Source organism: Ylistrum balloti, unplaced genomic scaffold (assembly GCF_031769215.1).
Source record: "Ylistrum balloti isolate Yb309-2 unplaced genomic scaffold, AGI_CSIRO_Ybal_v1 Utg369684, whole genome shotgun sequence".
NCBI classification, from domain to species: domain Eukaryota; kingdom Metazoa; phylum Mollusca; class Bivalvia; order Pectinida; family Pectinidae; genus Ylistrum; species Ylistrum balloti.
In genome coordinates this window covers 417,290-444,891 of record NW_026781923.1, presented here as the reverse complement: position 1 = coordinate 444,891, position 27,602 = coordinate 417,290, and the positions used below count along the sequence as shown (strand labels likewise).

The window sequence follows — 27,602 nt, the reverse complement described above, 5'->3', positions numbered from 1 at the left end:
CATTTTTTACAATGTGGCTCGAGAGACAAGGTATCAATAATTCTAAAACTATATCGATTTCAATCATTATAATTGTGCCTTTAGAAGAAAAAAGGTAAATGAAAGTTTCATCTCGATATCTGATCGTCATGAAAACTGCTTCACATTGAAAAATATTTCGTGTCGGAATCTTAACCGATCTGTTTCGTTTCATTTTTATCAATAAAACTCTTTGGTATATGAAGGTATAGATTGCAGGAAATGTAATGAATTAAAGCTGCCAATCTGCCAATATTGGCTAAGTACATATACTCGAAACTACTTAAACAATACCAAATAGAAATCACACATTGAAACAGTTCCCTGTATCCGGTCACATATCACCTAACACACATGTAAATCCTATCCCAACTGAGGGAATGTGACGTCATACGAGTCCGTATATTTTTCGTACGTATTTGATAATTTGAATATTGTGTCAAATAGAGAAAATTTGTCTATTATCTCATCACTGTTGTTTGTCAATCAGCACCTTGCATCGGCATCGCAGCAACCAAAGGCCAGACACTTCAATGATTATCTAATAAAGATAATATTCATCGATGTATGAATAATTTGGAAACATTTGTAACATTTGGAAATGTTATTGGTGCTTATAGACCAGGAAATGTTTATTGGTCAGTATGCTTAAATCACACTTGATCTAGCAGCGTTCGGCTTCCTCATTTTGTGTCACTATCAAAAGCTGTAACCTTTGTAAATGAAATAACTCCAACACATCTTTGACTACATATGTCCCTTTCACGATTCTTTTTTTTCAAATCCTTCTCAAACTGGAACCAAGGTAAAAGAAAATAGTTTCTGTGCTGGTCCTTTGTCTACCAAAGCGATTCTACACCATACCAGTCATTGAGGACCTGAGGGCTGGTGACATCTGGGTGTATCCTGCTGATAGGAACATCGAGTCTCGATAACTGGCGTGTGCCAATGATGAGTTGAGGCACCCCGATGATGCTTCCTGTGAAGAACTGGCATGAGAAGAGGCCGGGGTGTCATGGTAAAGAATAGGGACGCGGACAAGTCTATGTCCAGCTGCCACGTGCGACATATTAGCCACCTCTAATTCGGCCGCTAGCTGGCGTTTCCATTTATTACGTCTATTTTGAAACCAGATTTTTACCTGTGTTTCAGTAAGTTGAAGAGAAGCTGCGAGTCCGGCTCTTTCTGAGCTTGATAGATACCTTTTCATGTCAAATGTGGATTCTAGTTGAAATACCTGGCTTCTGGAAAACACTGTTCTTGTTTTCTTTTTCCTTCTGTTCTTCTTATCATCGTCTGTCAAGTCACATGACTGTTGGCTGTCTGAAACCTTCTGCTCGTCATCGGACCTAGAGTCGTTTGTTTCTGTATCCGGGCAAGGAGACTCTGGAGGTGAGAGAAGTACTTCTGAGGCCTCTTTGCTGATTGACGACTTGACAGAAGTACAGGAGCTGTTTCTGAATATTGGTGACAAATCCGTGGGCTGGGCAACCTTCGAGGCTATTCTGGAGGCTTCTGTTTGGAGAAAAGAATAATTATTGAGAACAAATAATTATATTTCGATTTGATTCTATTTATCTATTTATTCGAAGTTTAAACAAAGTAACACCACAGGTAGAAAAAAAACAGTTCAAGTTATCAGTATTTGATTTTGAAGACATCAACCACTCAGAAGTTTAAGAGTAGTAAGAAAACATACGAAATCGACTAAATAGCAATTTAATATAAAAAAAACAACTTAATTTATTTAGATACATGTCATTTCATTTAATCTTTTGGCAAGATAAAATGCTATTAAGGATATCGCACTATTTTATGATAAATCAAAAGGTTTTCCAAGGAAGACACTTTAATTCGTAAAAATAAAAAACTATCAATGAAGTTTTATCGTTTAATGTGCAAATTCATCATTCAATATAACTTAAGCATCCGAAATGAAAATGGGGTATACTTATTAAGTGTTTAAAATGGAGGGAAATACTAGCATGTACCTAATTGCCGATATCGGTAAAAATCAATAGAATTCCATTTGTGATTATAACATAATTACAAATAAGTCAATTTTGTTAAGAAATTTGTAGTCGTTGAAAAATATTTTTACAGTTTTGAGAACTTCCAGTAGCCCTACAAACTAACATTGCTACAGTTCATGATAAACATTAATGTCATTTTCACTGTATATATATTCTAAATATCTGTATATATTTATCTTTATATATTGTAATTACTGGATTTTAATTTTTTTTTTAAATATCATGTCATCGCGTTATAAATATGAGTTAATTGAGCACACGACTCCATATTTGTTCTGGACCAACACCAATAGGCAAAGATGCCTACGTCATTTACCACGGAGAAGTGCGTGTTAGCAGAGGACATTTCATTACCGATTCAGCGGAAAATAAGCTAGCGTAAAATGAGATGTTACGGGCTTGTCAATTTCATGCCACTTAAATCCCATGTGTACAAGATCCCATACACTTCAAACGACAACTATCGACCCATGATTAAGTTTGTGCATTCATCAAACACAATGACTCGAATACAATAGCCGTGATACTGTCAAGTAGAGTTGTGAGGAGCTGTGATATTCTGAAGTAGATTTACTGAACGATGGCAACCTCAAGTACAACCCGGAGAACTCTTCATTAACCTTAAGGATCCTTGACTAGGACCTAGTGATTTGTCAGCCATAAATTACTACGTGATGATAATAAAAATACCAGTTATTTGTCGGCGTTCAACTAATCGTTATCATAATGAAATGGCTGAGCGGGGTCATAATTACTATTTAATAGCGGTAGAAAACACACATATACACACATGTTATTTTAATAATAATAAAACAATAAATTTTTAATACTTATTTTAGAATTACTCCCAAACAATGCTAAAAAATTTGACTATTTAATGTTGAATTTCCAATAACTTTAACGCCATTTAGCGTATTTAGTTAAATTGCTTAAGATATTGTAGCCTTACAAGGTTTGGATCTGCTTGCTAATACTTATGTCACAAGCTTGAAGTGTGCGTTCTATTACATCGTAATTGTGTTAACCTAGGATACCATTTCATCCGCATTTCAATCAAATGACATTTTAAATTAATTGCTTTTGTTTTTATCATGCATTCTGTTTCATATATGTGTACAAATAATTGAAGTTATGACTATGACGTTCGAAGACATACATCACATTTGAATGTTTGCTGTATAATTCACCTGTCAAACGCAATAACCTATTTGTTTAGTTTATTGTCTATGATTTATCATATTAAATGAAATTGTTCTGATAAAACAATATTATCCAAGTTAGGTGTTACGTACGAGTTTACTGAATTACCCTATTTGAAAGAGTTAGTTGTCTAATTATAAATTGAATTACCGTATCACAAGCCATTAAAATGTGAGCGAATCAAATACTTTGAATTTGGACCTGATGAAGGAAGACAGTAATTTCTATCTTTAATGAGCCGTCAGACAAAAACCTCCAACAGAATCGATCGAAAAGCAAATTTATCATTTTGCTGAAGTGAAATATGTATTTGTTTTCCACAGTCCCGTGTAAAGTCGTGCGTCACTTTTGTCAGCTGCACCCGTTAATTGACAATCCTTGAGGAAAGCCAAACAATCACTCATGTTTTCCTGTCATCTTTATTAAACGTATATGGGAAATTCCAACACTTGTAATCATTACAATTACAACAGATCGGATAGAAAACTTATTTATAATTTAAATTTGGTGAAGATTTAGTGTAATCTGTCATTTTATATTCAAGTTGTAGAAACGCAAGCTCTCTTTTTACCTCCTTTAATAAGCATGGTGAATGAGACAACTCTGTTGGTAATTGATGACGTTATAGCTACAACCGGAGCTTAAGTCTCCAAGTAACATGAAAAGTTTCCGTCATCAACACTAGTCACTGAAAATACAAAGTCAACATCGGTGTGGTTTATGGACAAATCTATTACCCTATCCAGCTTGTTTATTGAATTTATGCATTTTTTAAAATAAAATCTTCCTAATTTCATTTAATTCGAACATGGATTAAGAATTGTTAAGATGTCGGTATTTTCTTTGTTCTTTATCATTGATTTAAAAAAAACTGTGTCAATGTTCTAGAATAAAGTAATGTTTAGGTCCTGATGCCTAATTGTTTTAGAAAATCTTATGTAAATAGATGAGGTAGACGCACTTCCTTATCGATAGATCACTGTCTGTGGTAATCTAGATTCCTCTGTGTTGTCTAATGAGTATCATTATTAATGTCACTTTGTTTCAATAAGAAGATCAAAAGTACCCCATTGAATGGTAAAACGATCAAAAGAATGTGAAAATGCTGTTATCTTTGCGTTGGTAAGTTGCAATATTTATCAACTTTCCTATATTTCTTCCAACATTACTGCAAAAAATTAATTCTAAAATCATCAGTAAGATGTGTAACAAAATTAGAAAACAAAGACATAAATTAAACATTGTTCGTTCATTATGACTTCACAATCAATTGCTACAGTTGAAAATACAATTTAAGTAATCATTTGATAGAAAATGTTTTTCTTGATAACAGATAATTTCAGATAACGATATACATACTTTCACACGTTTTCTAACAGTTTTTTTTCATTCCGCTCAATTCCTTTTACCTAGTATATACCAGAGGTTTTGGCACCATTACATTAGATTTTTAAAGAACGTTGAAAATTATAATCAAAATTCTTATCTTTACAAAATGCTTCTCTCTTGTAATTATTATTTATATCAATATTCCTGAATCAATACTAGAACTTCCTCTTCATATAATCTCTTGGTTATAGATCGTATAACCGGTAATGTATTGTATTATATACTTATTGTAATAGAAATTTTATAGAAGACTTGAGCAGATATTCAATCATTTTATTAGTAATGATGTAAAGTTAAGTTCGAGTATCCTACTTAGACACAACCATATGGTTGCTTATTCATGATAATGTATCGGTATCTATTTTTCAGAAACGTTTCTAATTCCATGATGAAAACAGACGAACGACGTAAAGGCGTGCCCAGACTAACAAATCATGTATAGGTTGGCTGTAAGGAAATAAAAACGGATATGGTGGGTCTCTCAACCCCAGGGAAATTAAATGTCCACCTAATAGGCGACGATGTCACAATATGTTTCATATATGGCAGCAAAATAGTCAATTTACACTGAGAAACAAAAGGTTTGTGTCAAAAGACATTACTGATTTACATGTTTATATCTGCTATATTTTACAAATAAATTCCCTTTTTATTATATGTCAATGATGTACAATATTTCTTGAAAACACGCAAATTTAAGCTAATCGCTTTTATATTTGAATAACACTAGATGAAAAGCTAACATTTACTAGCACTTGATGATAACTATTTAAAGTGACATTCTAATTAGTTCAATTACAGTAACAAAATAGTTTTCATTCATTTTTTATTCTGATGTAGGGAACAAACATTTTAATCTTCAGACCAACTTTAATCTATTTCTCCAATAACTGTGATAGAATCAAATCTATATGCACGGAAACTTTTTACAGATGGAAAAATTGTCATATAATCATGTTAATAAGCATGTGGATTACTGTTTCACGTGAGCTTTTGAAATAGATGGTCAAAATATGTTTTGAAAAGAAAGTGATTTAATTTACACAAATTAATCCTGATTTCTTTGGTAAGTATTTCAGCATTTCAGATTTAACATGACGTTAACTAAATAAGCATGTCATTAAAATACCTGTCAAAACACATTATTGACAGGAAATTGATTCAAACATATTTTACTGCCATAAAAATTAGATTGGGTACAAGTTATTAAAACATTAATTAAGCCCTTTCCCAAAAACAAATTACAATTACAGTATTTAACAAACAAAGAAGTCGTGCATCTATAATTTAACTATTCCTACAGGATAGTTGCATTGATGTTCGAAATAAGAAAACAAAATAAACAGGCTCTTAATTTTCAATCTTTTACTAGATTTATTGAAATTGCGCACATTTCCTAATGTCATTTCGTTGGTGTTTAAAGGCAGGTTTTTGTTTCCAGATAAAGGTAAGTCGAAATTTTAAAAAAAAAACAGCTCTATTTTCCGAAATTAGCATAAGGCAATGTATATTAAATAATCATATGTCAGAGAACTACATCGATGAGTTTATATAGTGTAGTTTGCTGGTTTGAATTGCAGAAAGTTAGATATTATCGAAAAATATCTATACATATACTTGAATGCACATCAAACATCATGTATTTTTAATTTTGATTTAAAAAAATATCTAATGAGTAATTATAGCATTGTTTTGTGAAATATTGGCCACGAGGCAAAATGTATTATAAATCAGACGGAAAACTGTCATACTTTGATCATAAATATGTTGGCAGGTACTAGATAAGTAAACAACATGTCACATGTTTTTGATAACTCCAATAGATGATTTATATATCTGATATAAAACTGTCACATTAGTAACTAATAAAGGGTTGATAAGGTAGAAAACCCTGATCGCTCCTCAAGAAAACACCATCAGTGTAAACAACTCATCAGCATAAAGATGCAAAATAACGTATATTCACCACCCAAACGCTTGGTAAACAGGGGAAAACAACAACACATTGCACTTGTCTGGATATCGTAATTGCAATCTTTATCACAATGGTCTCTCTAATTAATCATCGTAGGAAGCTGCAGTATTTGTCTCTCGTTGATACACCTAGCGTGTATGATAACTAATAACACAGCTATCAATAATAGCTTTAATAATGTACGGCAAACAGCGAAAGAAAACACATATAAGAAAACACCATCAGTGTAAACAACTCATCAGCATAAAGATGCAAAATAACGTATATTCACCACCCAAACGCTTGGTAAACAGGGGAAAACAACAACACATTGCACTTGTCTGGATATCGTAATTGCAATCTTTATCACAATGGTCTCTCTAATTAATCATCGTAGGAAGCTGCAGTATTTGTCTCTCGTTGATACACCTAGCGTGTATGATAACTAATAACACAGCTATCAATAATAGCTTTAATAATGTACGGCAAACAGCGAAAGAAAACACATACATATATCATATTGCATATTCCATAAACATGTTGATAGAAGGAGTGTTGTTTTGTGTTTGAGCTAAAATATAAAAACGAAATATGTGCAACAATGTCTTTTAATCGATCATTATTTAAATCAAGGTAAAAATTAAAACATATGTTACTATTGAGTTAAAAAGTAGATTGAATATATATTATGCATTTCATAATATAGTTATTAGTTTGTTTATCGATAAGCATTTGATGCTTCCGCATTTACCATAATTGTTATTCTATAAATATTTGTTTGTGAATCTGATGAATATAGGAGAACTGGTTTGATCGACATGAAATTATTGATCAATATTACTGAATACAACAACCCTACTTGTATCAATATGTAATTGAACGGAAACCCTTTATGTATTGTTAAATGAACAGTTTCGTTGATTTGTCGTATAGATGATATCCATTTACGGAGAGACGATTAATTTGAGATAAAAATATTGAAAAAAAATGACAAACCTCTAACTAGTTGTTAACACGTTATTTCACTCCGTGAATGATAAATAGACAATATTTCTTTTGCGTTTCTCAGTTAACGATTTAATATTTATATAGATAATGTTTTCTGATATTGGGTTCGAAATTCCATTTCTAATGTATTCTGTAATCAATATGAAAAAGAGATCCAAAGTATCGATGATTGGAAAGCATGATGTCACAGCAAATAGCTTGTGATGTATATTTGCATGTACGTTAATGAATATAGTAGTGGTTTATTGAACATAGCATATTTTATGGACAAAATACAAGAAGATTAATTTCACAGTGGCTAGATATTTGACATTCAGTGTATGAAATAATTATCAGGGGATTATAGCTAATGTTCATTTTTAAAAATAATCTCTAAACCTATTATATTAAAAACAAAATCTCTAAAGCTTTGGAGCTAAACTATAAAATGAACAAATGCATGCAATTTTAGCATTAAAGGGGCTCTATCACCTGGGAGACTTACACCGGCTTTACGAAAATACAAATAACTTAAATATTGAAATGGTAAAACAACAAAATAATACTGTCACGAGTGACAGTTGAACATATTTATCGGATATGAATCATATCTGGTCATCGATTCCTAGTTTTACGACAGAATTGATCCTCAGATTTATTAGATAGTATTAGGATTTGCCAGCTAATGCGATCGGAGTCATCTATTACCTTCTTTAGATACCTATACACGTGCTATTTGATGAATGACGTTCTGCACCAGTGATCTCACGCCCCCTTAACAAAACTACTAGATGCTAGCTTCTGTTTAACACAGATGTAAGTACAGTGTGCTATCTAGTATTTAAAAGATGCTTTTATGTTACACGCTTGAGTTCCAAACGAAAAATAAAATCTTTTATTTTTAGCGAAAATATTCGTAACGTTTTCTTTGTGACTCTTATTATTTCTCAATATGTGTCAAAACGTCAGTCTATCACTTTTTATTTCACCAATCAGTAACAAATTGCTTGCCTTACAATAATTTAGCCTTCAGGGTGGATCACCATATAATACATAAAATCTTTGACACCAAACTGGAAATGTACAACTTAGACACCTGATTAGAAAATGTCGAAAGTGTTTAACACCTTGATAGAACTTTTAATTCTGAATTATTATTATCTTTTATTATTAATTTTCTTGTGAAAATATATTCATGTTTTTTATGTTTCTTTTATACTTACCTGTACAAAGTTAGGGTCCAGAGATTTATTAAGAACATTTTCAAATACAACAATTTTTATAAACGGAAATTCAAAAGATAAACACCTGTTTTATAATCAAAGGATCCAAGGATTCAACCGATAAATGTATATTTTATCTGTTGTGTAAAAAGACAATGACGCAAAGATAAACAATTGTTTGAAGGTAGAAGTATAAAAATGTCAAAGTGGAACTCCTCTAGGTTAAGACATTAGGAATGCATGAAGAGATTTTTAACTGTTATTATTAGGGCAGTGCCGTAATGTATTTGTCATTTTCACAGCTTAATAATAACTAATTTTATACCATCAAAGTCATCAATATTCTTTTGTATGGAAGCATGACTGCTTGTTGAATTACGGTAAAATTATAAAGTACTTTGTTGTAAAGTATTTGCCTAAAGGCATGACATTATTTGTTTGGTTGTTTATCATATAGTGCATAGAATGATTTATTTAAGATAAAGTTGCTTAGGATAGTTCGTTTATTGTTTACGGTATATCTGCATGTTTATTCAGTACAAAGTTTTTGTGTGATTTTTACAGTTATTTCGTTTTAAAATGTTTGGTACGACTGGCATAAATGTATGTTTATTTATCTACAGAGTCTTTTCCGGATGATTTAGGCAAACTGTTTAATAGATTTAATTGATATGCTTGGTTACCTATGTTGTAGTAGGTTAACATGTTAAAAGATGATGATACGTGTGCGGTATTTTATCATAAAATGATAGCATTGTTGTGATTGTAAGTGTAGCAAGAAAGTGGTATTTTGTTCGAAAGTGTTACTTTGAAGAACAAAGTAGTTTGTATTTATTATCATAAAGTATGTGATATTTTGAACGACACAATATTATAAAGGGTATGATGACTTCTATGACAGAGTTAATCAACTGAAGCGTTATATAACATAAATAACATCATAATCATAACGATAATATGATATTAAAACATCTTTGTTAAAATAATAGAATGGTCATTATTCCCAACTCGTTAAGATTAAAACAATGATGGTCTTCTACCAGATAAGAATGAAAATATTGACATGTTCTATTAATATCAGGATAGAAAAATGGATTCTCGGGTTGTTTTCAATAAATATATTGATTTCTTAATTCCATTTAACTTGTTAAACAGCAACTGATAAATGTGTCGTTACTTTTTTATTTATAAATTATATAAGTCACTTCATGTATTTATGTAAGAGATTCCTTACATTTCATTCAAATGACCAAAACATCATAAAAAGTCATTTTGAAATACATGTCTTCAGATAATTAATGAACCTCAATAATGATTTCATATTTTTTTCAAATTAATTGAATTATTTTTGTTTTTGTTATTGACACCTAATTACGTCATAACATTTACGTATTATTTATTTATTTGTTTTTTTTTTAAACACTTATTTTTACCAATCTAGTCATTTAGGAAAGAACCGTTGATTCAGCGATGCATTTCTTTCTTTTCATAATCATGATTCAAATTATATTAATTCTTTCTAAGATATTAAAACAATGAAATAATAACATTATCTTAATATGAAACTACGTAAAACTATTGATTTAAGTGACGTTCAAATAGCTAATTTAGAAATTTGCTTAGCAGAAGTTGATGATTAATTTTGAATTTTGTTTCAGATTTCCGAGATTGTGTTAAGCCGTTAACTTACGAGAAATATTCTCCTGGTGAAGTTGGTGGAGAAACTGCTGGCCTGCCGTATACCAGTGGTACCATGACGGTAAGGGGTGAAGCCCGAACGTGCCCCCACTCCCAGCCTCTGACACTGGAGGGAACCCCCGGGGGGAAGGATGATCGGACACCACAGGTAAGTCTAGTTTTGATACTACAGCAGGAGAATCCTCGTCTACCACTTTCTCCTTAGATTGTTTTTCAATGTCTTTAGCGAGAATGCTGCTTATTGAGAAACTCTTGGATGTTACTTCCGTCTTTCGTTCCTCTGCCATTTTTAGTTTGTTTATATAACTTTTAAATTACTATTAAAAATAAAGGTTTTTGACACTATCGTTTTTTACAATAAACATTTCAATGACAGTTCCATCATAAGCTGCTGACAAACAGTATTTCGATGTATCAAGATCTCAGAAATAAAGGACCAGCTGACGGAGACACAACACAATTGTTCATTTCTAGTACGTTATTCGTCCTGTATGTTTGAATAACACCAAAAGCTACCGTTACTACTAACATTTGATGAGTTCATTATGATAACACCGTTTCTAGGATAAACAGTTCCACTTGAGCAAAGTTACGGCACTTTGGTAAGGATTTTCGCGGTACTTCTTTATGATGACAGATCGTGTTTGTAGCGATAAAAAATCAGCTGTCTTCGGAAACTCGACACAAACATGCGGCTTATTTTGAAACTGTCTTCCTCCAAGCAATCTACACTTTTAAAAAAGAAATCTTATAAATGTTGACTCTGATAATGAAGCATGGAGCATTTGTAAAATATCACCAATATTCCAACCACGCCCACTACAGTTCTCAGCCAACATTTCTAAGCAGTGGTTGCCTGTCATTGGCTGAAAGCGGATCCGATAATGACTGCCTTTGCAAAGTGACAATTTGATTTTCTATGCTCGTTATGCTACGAGCGGGTATTTTATTACCCGGATAAAACATCCGCACTAGACAGACCAAGATTGTGAAGCGTCAAATTAGGGGATATTGAGTGAAAACTTTGTTAAACATCCCGCTGCTTCCCGATTTACTTTACTTAAATACCCTTAAAACACACTGATAGTCTCCTCCCCTTTAATAGTATCTACCCAGCATGATGGCTGGCACTTTGTCGAGGGCTTTGACAGCATCGTTCAGGACGACCGTCGGCCATTCTTCACTTAGCGCTCACCTGCTTTCGACCATTTAGATTTCAAATCTTTGGGAAAAGATAAGCCTGTCGGAAGATGAAAGACGTGCACCATGGGAGACAATCATCTCTTCGACGACTAAACAATGATTTTCTTCTCCGTGTTTTCAAATTACACCATTTGTAAATGAGCTATCTTGCGGAAAATCTGTGCGAATACCGAGGAGCCCCCGGGAGTTAGAATCGCCTTTGTTTATCAGACTCGGGCGGGCCATTGTTTTCAGTGGGACTTATCCGATTGTCGTTTTTGTCGTCTAGCTATTACAGTCGGAAGGTCTCCGTAATGCTGTGGTTGGGTTGCTTTTCTGACAAATTTGAACCGAATATCTCAATTGATTTGTCAAATTGATCACAAATTAGCCTAAATGAGTCAATTTATAGTAGTTCTCATGAAAATGTGACCACATGCATTATAAGCCCCACAATGATAAGCCGCAAACTGGAAAATGAAAGTACAGATGAATAGCGATTATTTTCTCTGTTTATCACAGTTATTATCACTACACTTAAACACCGGTCACTTTTGGTGACAATTACGTACATGATTTAATAAATACCATGTTAATAAAATCCCGTAAAAACCTTGTTATAGCGGTCACGACAACAAAAAGTTCAATCAATGTCAATTTGGTGCTTTACTGAACAATCAAACAGTGAAACGGAAGCGTTTTATGTTTTGTCCTGTAATTTATGGAAATTTCATCACTTTATAAGTGAATTTATATGCTTCATTATGAAATTTTCATTTAAAGAACTTTACCTACATACCAGAATTGAGAAGAGATATAAAAGTAAAACTCTTTGGTGATCAATGATCACTTTTACTGGAGGTCCTCGACACTGGCAGTAATGTTTTCCATCGTAACGAGGAAAAAAAATACAAACATCTATTTAGGAATTTCACAATCCCGTGCACAAAGTGAAACCAAGCGAACTACGTACGTAAACAAACATTGTATATATATATAATAAATTTTCTACAATTTAAATAGAATGGAGATACACTGTAAATTAGCCATAGCGTCCAGTTCTATATAAGTATACATGTAAAATTACTGCCGGTGATTGGTGCACTGCTAGGATTAGTGAAAAAATCAGTAATGTCCTTTTCGAATTTCTTTTTATATGATTTTATAAGGAATGTCTATGTTTATGATTTTATAAGGATTGAAACAAGATGTTGATATCATACTTCAGTACCAGAAAAATAAATTACCCAGATGACAATAAGAAAATTTCAAGATTTTTTAAAAATATTTGTCGGAGAGTAAAATTTTTAACGGATGAAATTAACATCGATTTTGATCCATGTATCTTTCATTATCAGATAGTCCGTACTTAACATAGCATTGTAGTGTCTAGCTTTTGTTTCACCACTATTACAAACTAAACATTTTATCGAGTCGGCGTTACAAAGCCAAACATATGCTTATTTTTCAATCACATAGTCGATTATTTTCTGCAGATAGCTGAAAAGGACGCCTTCCAGTTAAAGTCAGCAATATTAAAAAAAACTTAGTGTATCTTAAGAAACGTTTATCAGTTTAATGTGGAATTCATTTTGTGTATTTGATATTTTGTATAAAGCGTTAGCAAAGTTTGATTTGTTTTTGTTGTCAAAAAAGAAAGGCGAGAAACCGCCGTGAGAAAGAAATTAACTTGTCTTTTCCATCGCTGCTTTTCTGTATTCATCACCTGGTTCTATAGCTCGGTCGACAGTTTACTGAGGTATTATTGCTAATTAAGACAGTTTAGAAACACCTGTGTTCGGCTGGAAAAATATCACATTTCGTAAATCGCTTATAACTTAGGAATAAGAAACTAATAAAGAGTGATCGAATTGCCCGAGCACTGATTATATTAGACGATATCATCCCGTCATTAACTCAACACAAAAATATAAAACAACCAAAGCTTACACGTCTTCAAGCAAATCTGCTAGACGTGGTTCTTTAACGGGGCTCTTCCAAACACAATAAACGCTTATTATGACAGCTCTTGGCAAATGTGTTAAAATTGCTTATTGGTTTAGAAAGACCGATACCGTGTTCATTACAAAGCCATGACTGTATCATAAACAAGGGGAAATATTTTGTAAAGCGTTTTATGGTTTCATATCTGATAACAGAAAACCAAGGAATATTATCAGGTCAGCCGAACAGTAAAGTGTTAGCATCTTTAGCTGAACATAAATTACCAGGAAAAAATTGCTATTTTCCCGGAGCCATTGTACAGTCATCGTCTGTTATTGTATAGTTATAAAAAGACGCATTACAGAAGGAATTATTTATCGTGATGACTATTCGTGTAATTATATGCTGTCATTTCAGAATTGGACTAATCATAGTTGACATTCCTCGTAAATATGAACGACAACCAGAAATGAGAAATTCTGTAAAGGTGTTTTATCTTAAGTCTACTTTCCGATATTACGTTCATATATATCATGTTACCATGGGATTCGGCCTAGAGTCATTATTGGGTAAGACAATCAGAGAAGACCAGGGTATATATTCTAAAACCTATGAAAACAAGAGTAAAATGTTAAGAAAACGAAGATGCTAGAAAAACGACATCAATGAGAATAAGACTATGTGTCACTGTTAATTTGAGCTTTCTGTCATTTCCCGTGGGCTATTTGTTTTGTATGTTTTCAGACTTTTCGACTTGACAGTTTTGATAGCTGATGATGTGATCACAGGGTTTGTTCTCGTGCATGTTTAATATGAAAGTTCAAAAACCTTTTTTTTCAATTTTGAATAAAATTTCCTTTCCACACCACCCGAGAAAACAGTTATCATACAGCTCATAGAAACAGTAAACATTTAAGCACATGATTTCCATAGATACACGAAATTTGTTTCTTTTATTTTTACAATGTTTCTATTTTGCGTTTCTACTGAAGTGACAATGTTAAGTAGAGAAAAGTGATAGTACGATATATTAGCCTTGTAAATACTCCAGCTTTATAGAGGAAGTATACACAAACCACAGGTACTTGATACACTCAAGAAAAAATATATCCATATAGAGCTGTTCCGTTGTTAAAACCATGACAAGTGTCTTTGCTCTCCAGTGATACGTAATTTCTTGCGGTGAAAGGTAAATTTGCCAGCGTCACAACAATTTTTAACAACACATACTCTATTATTCAGGCAAATATTATAGAAAGCGGACTTTTCCATGCCAAAATTGGAATAATTTTGGCTCAATGTCTACGGGTGCTACTGTTATTTTCCAATGCATTAAGTTCATGTGTGACGTCATTTGAGTTGGCGAGATTATTACATTGGAATATTCACTGAATAACAAGGCAATTAAGAGACAAATACAAGATCTTAAATGAATTTTTATGTCATGAGATTTAATGAGACATGAAGGGTATTTTTACATACATGTATGTATATATTTGCAAGCATTCCTAAGGTAAATCAAACCTTTGAGACGAGTTTCGTAAAATTTCATATGAAATTAAAACAACTTTAAGATACGTTTTATGACATAACTCAGAATAATTAACTGTCCAGGTTTTAAAGTCAAAATGTGGAGGACAAAATCAAACGGAGGCAGCCATTGTGTTGCGCCACTTTCATTCATGGTGTAACGTCATTGTCCATATTAGGACATCACAACTAATTTTGGATTGGTGCAGTCAAAGAAAACATTCTAACTTACATGAGTTTTCATTTCATATGAAGCAATTCCTGGACGTTTTTATTTTTTCGGGTTTTTGGGAGCAAAAATTAAAACAAGTGTCATAAAATCTCGTATGAAACGAAAACGAATTAAAAAATAATTCTTTTTTGATCAGACAACGCAAGTCTTATATTTTGACAGGTCAGCATCACTGACAAGTCTGGAAGGACGAAAAAACTGTGATGTAGCATCACTGACAAGTCATGGAATGACGAAAAACTGTGTGATGTAGCATTACTGGCAAGTCCTGGAATGACGAAAAGCTGTATGATGTAGCATTACTGGCAAGTCCTGGAAGGACGAAAAAGCTGTGTGATGTAGCATTACTGGCAAGTCCTGGAAGGACGAAAAAGCTGTGTGATGTAGCATTAGTGGCAAGTCCTGGAAGGACGAAAAGTTGTGTGATGCGGCTTTGGTGATCACCCGAGATAAGTAATATTGAATATAAGGTTAAAGGTTTAGTAGCTTTCAAGCGTCATGAAAAGAAATTGTAACATTGATTATAGTAAGTCAGTGTCAGTGCTATTGTCGAAAAAGCTATATTTCTATAAAAAAAAAATACAATAAAGTAAAGTGAGATCCATTTTGGCAATTAAAGTAACTTAAGACGCTTCTATCCATGACTAGTTTTTGATTCTACCATACATGGGTTTTAAGAAGACATTTTTTGAAATTTGAGTCAATTTGATCACTTTTGGTCCTGCCCAACAGCACCTGGGAGTCAGTCAGGAACAATATATGCATAGCATCTAACCGCCATCCTTTGCTCATAATTTAAGTTAAGTTTGAAATATTTCTGATGGAAATTTAACAAATATGCTCAAAGATCTATTTTGCTTTTATAACTAAAGTAAAATTTACCCCCTTGCCACGGGGAAATGTGAGGCATTGGGCCATGAAATTCACATTTTTGATGAAGCACGTTCAGATGCTTCCATCCATGAAAGTATTTAATTCTACTGTATCTGGGTGTTGCGATGAAAATTTGACGCTTTTGGCCCCACCCCCAATACTTATATTAAGCCCTTTCTCCAAATTGTGTGATGTAGCATCACTTATAAGTTCTGCAAGAAGGACAAACAAGTTCAGTTGTAACCATCAGGTGTCAACTTTTCTTTGAGAAGCGTTATTTTTTTAATCTTAAATGCACTGTTTGATAATTTCATCCACTAACGAAATTTTCAGTGTAAACTTTACTAAAACTTCCAACTTCCACATTTGTGTTGAACATATGCACCTACATACCTGTTACAAATAAAACATCGTCTTATCGAGAATTAGCAATAGAAAATGACATCCCTTGAGTTCCGAGAACCAGGTCCTGTTTTCTTGTACTTTTTCAAGGGTCCCCATGTAAATCTTCGTTTTGTTCATATTCTACCCTAGTTTCATTGAATTGGAATTAAGATTCTACTGGCATTTTTATATTTTCCTTACTGTTGCAATATACCTAACATGTATGAAAACATTTTAATGTGCCAATATTTTTTAAGAATGTCGGAATACTTTGAATTCCACAAAATATGAAATTCCGTCATTATGTTTCAAATGTTTTTATTTACGTGCAAAGCTGGTGTAAATGTTATACAACTATTATTTCTGGTCTTTATAACCACACGTAAGAATGACATCATTATTCCATAACTAATTAAGAAAGTGGACGAATCAGAATTTTATATACTATATAGAATATACGAGGACTTTGCAAATATTACAAACAAAATGTGCACAACGAAATTTGATGTTACAATAACTTACAGTGATAAGGAAAGTCGATTGTTTACTCTGATGAGTATACATGGTGTACCTGCGTAGAAAGGAGATGAATGAGCTATTAGCTAATAATACAGAAAATGTTTTCATGGTAAATTAACACGGATATCTGTAACTGGAATGATTTTCTCTTTTGTTGCAACTCGCCATTTTACGCTTCATAATTTTTAGAACTTTTTTTTTCATTGGTGTAAATAAATCCTTTGTAGACATGACACCAGCACCGAGGAGAGAGCACCTGCTGGTATAAATACTTATGTAATCGTAATGTAAGAGTAAATTATGTTAGTTGGCGAACAAATAAATTGCATCTTTATCTGCCTTGAAATCAATACAATAGCTCGATAGGTGTTAACTAAACAGCGAAACCGAAACGCTGCGCTGTCATCTATATAGCTCCAGTCTAGTGTTAGCTAACCGTCGATTTATCCGGAAATTATCAAAACTCACCTGGACATATTACACACGAGGAAGTGTGGTAATTCTCTTCTCTTTGTGGCAATTACAGACAAGTATAGAAAGTAACACGGGCAAATCAACATGTATAAAGCTTTAATACTGGCAACGTGATCACAATTTATCACCATTCAGTCTAATTAGGCAGAGTGTGTGACGGCCTCACGACAGACCGTCCGGATAATGAAGACCAGCTCTGGAAGGTGTTTATAATCGCCTTAATGATGCTCTAGTCCCTGCAATGACGATAGATTGTGCGGTAGTGATCGGTAATTAGTGTACCGATAGTATTACGATCAAGTAAATTACAAATATAATTTGATACCTTCCCAATGATATTAAGAGAGTAGCATTAGTCCTGAGCGTGCGGCCTCTGTTGGAACCAAACAAAGCACGATCGTTTTCTATCTTATTGGCCATGATAATTTATTTACCTTACAGATTACAGTATAATAGCGATGTAATGGTGACGGGCAGGAATCCTCGCCTCCCAGTCTGCGGTCAGTGACGACAATTATATAGCTGGTTTTACACCTTTCCGCCAGGTGTATCTACAGTAGTGTACCTGCCTGTGTCCCTGTGTTGTCACAATGCACGCTACATAGTACACGGTGCCGTCACAATGGACAACATATCGCCCAATGTTTCCGTTCAAATCAGCCGTTAATAAAGATGATAAATCTGCCTACAGGTTAAAAGTTTGTTTACACCCACGAACATCGACCATGAAAAACACACAACAATAGCAATTCAGCCTTATTTGTAAATACGTGATGAAATGGGTACTCGATTTCGGACATTGATATCTTTGAATGAGCAAAGAACATGCGTCTATGATCTTAAGTTTCAAAACAAAGTTTTAATAGTTTAAGCTGTGAATACGTTCAATAGACACATGTTAAGCATGTTTCCATTTTGAACAATTACTTTGCCAGGCGTATGAGCATAATAACATGCAATGATTTTTATTTTCAGTTTTGTATAGACAGTTTACGTCTGCTGAACTTTTTAACCAAGTTTTAATCTGAACATGCATGTTCTGGTAACACGTCACACGTTGTCCGTGTCTGAAAATGCGCGTGTATTACAAGTGAAGCTGTTAAACCTCGATTAACTTTTTGCCAGTGTAGGATAGTATTTACCATCGTTTGCGTGATGGCTTATTTACATCAAACACTGGTCCAGGTGCTTGTTAATAAAGGGTTTCATGGCGTTTGTCGAAAAAAACCTAAGAGGAAATGAACCTTTGTGTTAAACATCACTAATAACGAACCAAATAGTGTGGACTTCATCAGAGACTTCCTGACTGGTGGAAGTTGTGGTACCCTGACCTTTCTAGTAGTACCTCCTGATCTTCTTATCATCAATGTTAAACACACAAGAAATCGAATGTGATTTTAACAATACATTCATATTTTAAAGAAAATGGATTGCATTAAATCTGTAGTCGTACTGTCTGTAGTTTGTATATCTGTAACGCTGTAGTATTAGTACGAGTTGGGTAAGCTCGGTAATCTTTGCGGTTTGGGTACCTGTGAAAGGAAGTTGTGTAACGGCTGACTCATATGTTTGATTTTATGTATTATATATCAGTAGTAGTTTATGGGACAGAATAAAATTAACCTGAAAATGTAATAAAAACTAACTACATCTTGTGATTAATTCGTCCAGCTTTCCCATCCCCAACCCCAACCCCCAACCCCCCTCTCTCTCTCTCTCTCTCTCTCTCTCTCTCTCTCTCTCTCTCTCTCTCTCTCTCTCTCTATCTATCTATCTCTCTCTCTCTCTCTCTCTCTCTCTCTGTCTCTCTCTGTGTCTCTGTCTGTCTGTCTGTCTATCTCTCTTATCATTATAATAATCACTGTTAGTTTTGCAAGTTTTCTTCCCAAACCCCTATCCTATATCTGTCAGGTAATAACACTTGCGTGTTAACAATTGACGGGGCGACTACAGATGGAAAGTAAAGCACGTGCTAAATATGCACGTGAAAACACCATCGCGTGACATTCGGTGGGCTGGGTCAGATAAGTGAAAAGAGATAGGATTATATATCTATATATGTATGGTTCATTTCTTATATAAACTATTCTCAGACGTAAAGAAAACTATATTAACAGCATTTTTACCAGTGTTTAAGTAATCTGTACTTAAAACTGATGGAAAATCGCTTTATTAAACAAATCGGCATTAAAGATCACGTGACCAAATCAGGTCGCTCCCAAAGTGATAATAGCTTATTGACGTCAATTCGCCGGCGTTTGCTTGATATACATTCAGCCGAGAGAAAAATCAAATACATTGTAAATTCATAATTTTCAAAATAACACAAAAGATTCTGTGAACACATATATAGAAAAATTCTTTGTTTCTTGATCTATAACAGTTCTATTTCGTCACATGGAATGGAAATTTCGGTCTTTTTACAAATTCATATTCTTCAAAATAATATGAAAAAAATCCGTGTACAAATATATAGAGAATATTCTTTACTTCTAAATCAATAACAGTTATATTTCGTCACGTGGAATGGAAACTTTGGTCTTTTTACAAATTCATATTTTTCAAAATAACATCATAAATTCCTTGTACAAATATATAGAGAAAATTCTTTGTTTCTTAATCTGTAACAGTTTCATTTCGTCGAGTGGAATGGGAATTTTGGTCTTTTCACAATTTGGCAGTACGAGTGCAAACAAAAATCTCTCCCTACACATGTTCATTATAACTGTTATTTAACAAGAAGCAAATCTTACTCTACACATATTTTCTCTCTCCTTTTATTGACGTTGGTTCGGTTATAATTTGTCACACAGTCTGTATGAATACTCTGCTATCATTGCACTGTCAGATAATATAGGTCCACATCTATGACAGAGAAGTCAGATAATATAGGTCCACATCTATGACACAGAAGTCAGATAATATAGGTCCACATCTATGACGCTAAAGTCATAATATAGGTCTATGACAGAGAAGTCATCCACATATGACACAGAAGTCAGATAATATAGTCAGATAATATAATATAGGTCCACATCTATGACGTAAAAGTCAGATAATATAGGTCCACATCTATGACACAGAAGTCAGATAATATAGGTCCACATCTATGACACAGAAGAAGTCAGATAATATAGGTCCACATCTATGACAGAGAAGTCAGATAATATAGGTCCACATCTATGACACAGAAGTCAGATAATATAGGTCCACATCTATGACGCTAAAGTCAGATAATATAGGTCCACATCTATGACGTAAAAGTCAGATAATATAGGTCCACATCTATGACACAGAAGTCAGATAATATAGGTCCACATCTATGACACAGAAGTCAGATAATATAGGTCCACATCTATGACACAGAAGTCAGATAATATAGGTCCACATCTATGACACAGAAGTCAGATAATATAGGTCCACATCTATGACAGAGAAGTCAGATAATATAGGTCCACATCTATGACACAGAAGTCAGATAATATAGGTCCACATCTATGACACAGAAGTCAGATAATATAGGTCCACATATATGACACAGAAGTCAGATAATATAGGTCCACATCTATGACACAGAAGTCAGATAATATAGGTCCACATCTATGACGTAGAAGTCAGATAATGTAGGTCCACATCTATGACGCTAAAGTCAGGTAATATAGGTCCATATCTATGACACAGAAGTTAGATAATATAGGTCCACATATATGACACAGAAGTCAGATAATGTAGGTCCACATCTATGACGCTAAAGTCAGGTAATATAGGTCCATATCTATGACACAGAAGTCAGATAATATAGGTCCACATCTATGACACAGAAGTCAGATACTATAGGTCCACATCTATGACACAGAAGTCAGATACTATAGGTCCACATCTATGACGCATGTTACCTGATGATTTATAACAAAGGAAGTAAATATCGTATTCACCAGGACCTATACAATCTATACATTTTCCTCCTATTTCATACATTTCACAGTCTCGATTAGAGTTTTCATTCCTCAAGTATAACACTGAAAACTGGAAACTAACCGGGATATGAAAGTCAACATTTTGTAGTTTTTAGTGTACCTAGTGGTTCTGTTTTGGATTGACCAACATTTACATGGCGGGTGTTGTTGATAAAGCAGTAGACGCCAAACCTTCCAGAACACCTGGTCTTATTCGCCTTGTATATTTCAGTGGATTCTATTATTCTCTGCTATTTTGCCTTGTTTCCCCGGATTGGAATTTGTTGTAAGATTCTGTCTATTTATCTTCGTCGTTTTTCTACTATTAAGGTTTTGGTATTAATATTACTTCACACCATCTCACCACAATGTAACCAACATTGATTACATTTTAACACATTAACGCCAGGATCAATATATTTGAATCGAACGGACACTGACACATGAAAGTAAAATATTTTTAATTTGTATTGCGATAACATGTCACCTCGGTACAAATTCTGTCATCGTGACAATAGGTTCAAGGAAGATATTTAAACCACAAATACAACCAATCAATGTAGAAATCGTAAATTATCATTCACCCTTTTTTAAAATCTATTTCCTGTAAGAAGTTTCACAACTATTGACGACAGGACTGGAATGAAGCCCTTCAGTCTTTAGTTTTATAAGAAACATGTTTTTATATAAAGTTTTGTCGATACAGGCATTTTTGTCTTTGATGTATGCTGTAACATATTGGGATATATTATATGGCGGGGCTTCAACTCATTCTCAGTTTCTAAATTCTGTCTAATGAACTTATTACTGTTTTAGTATTCTCCATAAAAAATACCCCTTTCTTTCTTTACTTATAAATATGCGTGAATGGATTGCTCGTCATACTGACTTAAAGAAGCTAGGTATAATGGAGTTTTCAAAACGTCACCGCCTTCTCCCATCTTGTCATCCACTTCATCGTCTTCCGGCATAAATACCTTATACTTATCTTTAGTGAAGTTTTATCGCTTCTTTAAACAAAACCTAACAGCCACTCAGGCATCGGGTTTTAGAGTAAAGGGATTCCGATTATACATCTTCATACATTCACAAAGAAATTGGATCCAATTACAATGTTTTGGCATAAGCACACATGCCCTAGAAACGACAATTTTAAGCAATATCCCGGCAGTTTCACACGCTCCAGGAAAAACATCAGCTTATTTAGGTTGATATGTTGATAAGGTTTAATAAATGACAGTAAGGACAATAAGTTATAATTTTAAAATTTTGACGTTAAGATGTATCTAATATATTTAGGAAATCAGTCAGATAAATCGTAGAAATGTAATGCAATTAACAAATGGAAAATGGAAAATTGAACATGTGTGAAACAAATAAATGTTTGTTTTGACAATCATTTTCATGATTAGAGATCATAGGTCATTGTTAGATTATGATTTTGTTGTAATGTTTTGTTCATTTTTTTTCAAACAGGATTTTTGTTTTATGTGTTTTGAAACCATTCAATAATGAAATTGGGAAATATTGATTATTTGGACAATGCTTCTTCCAACTGGTTTCTGGCAGTTATAAAAAGAAAGAAAGAATAAAGCCCAGCCGAATGATGCAGGTTAATTCATGATTTAACTGTGTAAATTCTATACTTATATAGACAGGTACAATTCATTCAATTCTATTCAACATTTCGTGTTGGTTGATACTGGAATAAAAAGTTTCCTAATTAAAGTTGATAAGTAAAGATGGACTGCTGCAAGGTTCACACACACACACACACACACACTTACATACACACTTACACACACATACACACACATACACACATACACACCACCACACACGCACGCACACACACACACACACTCACCCTCACACACACAGACACACCTTCACACACACACACGTACACACTCTCACATACATACATACACACACACACACACACACACACATACATACATACATACATACATACATGTGTACACCTACTTGTACCTATGAAATGATATAAACAAGAAAGTAATTAACGGTCCTTAGACTTCGTATGTTAATACAAAAGCGATAACATGTCTTCGATAATTTAATTATTTGATCATTGATACATACATATCCGTACTGTGTCTGTAATCTATAAAAATATCCTGGGGTCTACCTATCTGTTTTTGTAATCATGTGTCTGTTTATTATTATAAATGTTTTATGTTGTTACTTTCCTGAAATGAATCAATTAACTTAAGGTAATAACGAACTTGAATACATACTTAATTGTTATTATAAAAAACGTAATCACCTCAACAACCACTGTAAAGCATCTAATACCGAAACTCGTTAAACAAGTGAAGCTCTAAGCTGCTACAAAGAAATGGAAAGTGAATGTTCATGCAGCTTCATATTTGTCATTCGTTTTGATAGGGAGGCAACAACATCAACAAGATGGAAAGAAAATACATATTAAATATCTTTTATTTCATGTTCTAGAAAATAAGTACAATAGTTTAAATCAGAATCCATTTAATTGGAGGTTGGTTTAGGTAACATATCTATGAATACAACTTGACACAAATTCTGGTCGGTCACTTAATGATATCCTGGTGGAAAATTCCCTTCAAATCGTATTAATTATAAGATTATACGTACCGGACTTACTTCATTATGGCATTTGATAAATAGTTACATTGACACAGAGCAGGTGTACCGAGGAATGATTCAGATATATGATGAGTAATGCTCATAATATATACATATAGGATCAATGAAGTAATAGCAACAATACGGACAAGTGAATTGTCAGATTTTCGAGGCAACCTGTCCCATAGCCAAGATACAAATATTACATAAATTACATCACATACGTAGAACATAAAACAAATACAAAGTTATAAATCTAAATCAAGAGAGGTGGTGTAAATTTAGGTGTCTCGAAAATCCCTTCGGCCGATGGACGCCGAAGGCCCTTTATAACGGACAAAAAACCATCCCAAGTTGTTGTATGTAAGATGGTGATAAAAATACACAAAAAATGTTTTATATCAATCTTGGTATTTTTTGCGCTCTAGACACTGAGTGTATATGTGATCGTAACGAAAACAATTGCATGTCACACTCCGAAGACACCTCGGCCACATTCTAAATGATTTTAAATGTTTTTTTTTTTTAAATAAGAAAATTCATTGTGAAAAATGTTAAATGTATGTGTAGTTACAATAAAAAGTAATTTGAAAATTGATGAAAAAAACACAAGTAAAATGCACAATATATATATACTTAATTTTATAAATACAATTTTGAATTAGGTCAAATAGTCTCCAGAGTCGTCAACTCGCCCAAAGAAAAGTCGCCCCATAAAATTGTTTCTACTTCCGGACTAGAGTTGATAAACGGTGCCAATCTTAAATAGGAAGGAAAGGTGAAATTGTAACTAAATAAATGATGTACATCCAACGCACATTTGTTTGTAAGGACCCAGTACCATGAGATATGCTACAAACGCTTTACATATTAATTATATCTTTACTGATGTTTGATGCATTTATTAGATAAATATTGTGATATCATTTGTGACATGTTTTAATGATTACAAAGAAATAAGAACTAAACTTATACAATTTAAATCCCAGAAAAGAATCGTCGCTCATTCCCGCTACAACAACAATTGCAATAAGTGGTACTTGTGTATAAATGAGTTCAACTTTCGACATTTTTGCTAAGGAGCTTAGTTTTCATCAGGCTTCTGTATATTACATCATCCCTCGTCAGTTCTCCTAATGGATTCTATTAGCTGTCTACAGCAGTCTCTATACTAATAACAACATCCGCCCACAACACAAGACTTCGTCAACCCATCTGATCCTTAAACTCTAATTTCCTAATTATTACAATATAGAGTTCTTTGACTCTACCTATATCGGTTTCTGATCTATTAGTCTGATCTAATATAGTTGTTATCCGTTTACGGTGATTAAATTGTTTATATATTTATCTACGTAGATAAATCAACACAAAGGCCTTATTCTCTCGTGACAATGATATTAATCTTGTTTACTGTTCGGAACAACACATCCAGCTAATTGATGTTTTGTTACAACAATAACATCATTTGGATTTTTATTTTGTTTGATTTGTTTCAATAATGATATAGAGAGATATTTTCCCCCCATTTTTCTTCATCAAACGGAAAATTTTAAGCGATTTATTTCATTTCTCGAAACCTTATGCTTACCGTCATCAAATATCCCTGAAAGTAAAAATCTATGATGATAAGTTTCATTCAGGCTATCTGTTGACCACTAATATGGCCATTCGCTCGTCGTGATCGGGTCGGATCCGTGTCCAATAACTTGTGCTATCTCGCGTGATTCCCTCCGGAGAAACGAGCGTGCTAAGTGTGCCGTTTTCTATCACCCCGGAATCCATTAAGGCGCTAGCGTTATATTGCTATCCGAGTCTAGTATGAAATACAATCCAGAGCTCGATTGATCAAGAGAGGAGAAATGATCAGACCACAAGTAAATCAGACCAGAAATGCCATTTACCAGTATTAATGTGATTTTGAAGGACTTCCTCCGGTAATCCGACTTTACTTCAACAAATTCCCTAACGCCTGCAACGAAACACAAATGTTTCGAACATAACCGTAATGGCGACAAAATTGAGTCCTTGATTCAAACTGTGTTAAACCTATCGGAATGCTAAAATTAACATGATCTTTTTACTATTTAATAGGATTACAACTTTCTATATAACCGAAAATCTACTTCATTTCTGTGTTTATGATTAAAGATGATTCAAGATATCCTAACAAATACAAACAACAACTAGAAAACAACATGATGACAAAATCCGGATTCCAAGTAAAGGCGATTATTTCTAGGATCAATAAAACTACATTATTTTTTCGTGTATTTATTACAAATCTAAATGTTAACAAAAATGCTTTTCAAATATGTTCATTTTGCAGATGTTTTGAAAGCAAAAGATAAAAAGGCACGGTTATACTGGTAAGAAAACTGCGTACCAATTGAATCAATCTACTAACTCAGGTGTATTTTTTTTGTCTCCTTGTTTAAGTAAAATTTAAATAACACCTGATCAAATTATACATGTACTTTTCCTTATAAATATTTCTTTTGTCGATATTTTTCTCTTGTTTCCTCGATTTTGCCATTTTAGCATAAAATTATTTTTATTGTAGTGAAAATTACCACTATTTCAAACCATACATTTTTGTGACTAATTGAATCATAACCAATTTGTAATATACATACATATATGTTAAACAAGAGTCCATCTGTGTATAAAACGAATACATTGGTGTGTCAAAAAATAACCACTGAAATACCTACACTCAAACAACTGCGTCATGACTTGGTCCTAATGCGGCATATCTTTATACCAAATGTCTCTAATAGCTTTGATACTACATTTCTTTCAAACTCGTCTTTTTTCTATTGACTTTGAGAGTACTACTTAAGATAAGGCTATTTCAATGTTTTTGTTTTATTGTCTAGGGACTACTCTACCGTTCCGATTTTCCTAATCTGATCACGTGTGCTCTTTTTTTCTTATAAAACGTAGAAAATGACATTACCACTCGATGTTCATCGGGCTTTGTAATGTTGTTCTCTGATATTTTAAGCATCTTTTCATCTTTTGCAACGCTTCAATTTAAAAGTAATGAGCCCATCCGTCTAGATATTAAGTGCGTAAATTTGTTCCAAGCGAGAGTGATTTCGGCTTATACCCATCGTAAACGTGTAAGCCCCTACCTACTTAATTCCATTTTCAATTCCCTCGGCACCATTACGCATGCGTGCCTTATAAGAAATATAGAACGCTCCGTACTAATGAATGGCATGCATGAATATTTAAACGGATCAAGAGGGACTTGAAACGTATATGTCATATGTACAGAAGACGCTAAATCGATAAAGTGCAAAAACAGAATTTATTATGTGGTAACCTCAGTCATTAAAGAGGATAAAAGCAGCCTGGAACTTTTTTTCAGGG

General features: G+C 33.5%; 1 protein-coding gene across 1 annotated transcript; it reads right to left on the bottom strand.

Annotated features, from left to right (window-relative positions):
- Positions 1–871: 871 nt before the first annotated feature.
- On the bottom strand, positions 872–10,789 carry LOC132564987 (homeobox protein HMX3-B-like). The gene is made up of 2 exons (XM_060229592.1): positions 10,495–10,789; positions 872–1,533 (listed from the first exon to the last, which is right to left on the bottom strand). Exons 1-2 carry the CDS (start codon positions 10,787–10,789, stop codon positions 872–874), a joined length of 957 nt encoding a protein of 318 aa, XP_060085575.1.
- Between the last annotated feature and the right edge of the window lie 16,813 nt (positions 10,790–27,602).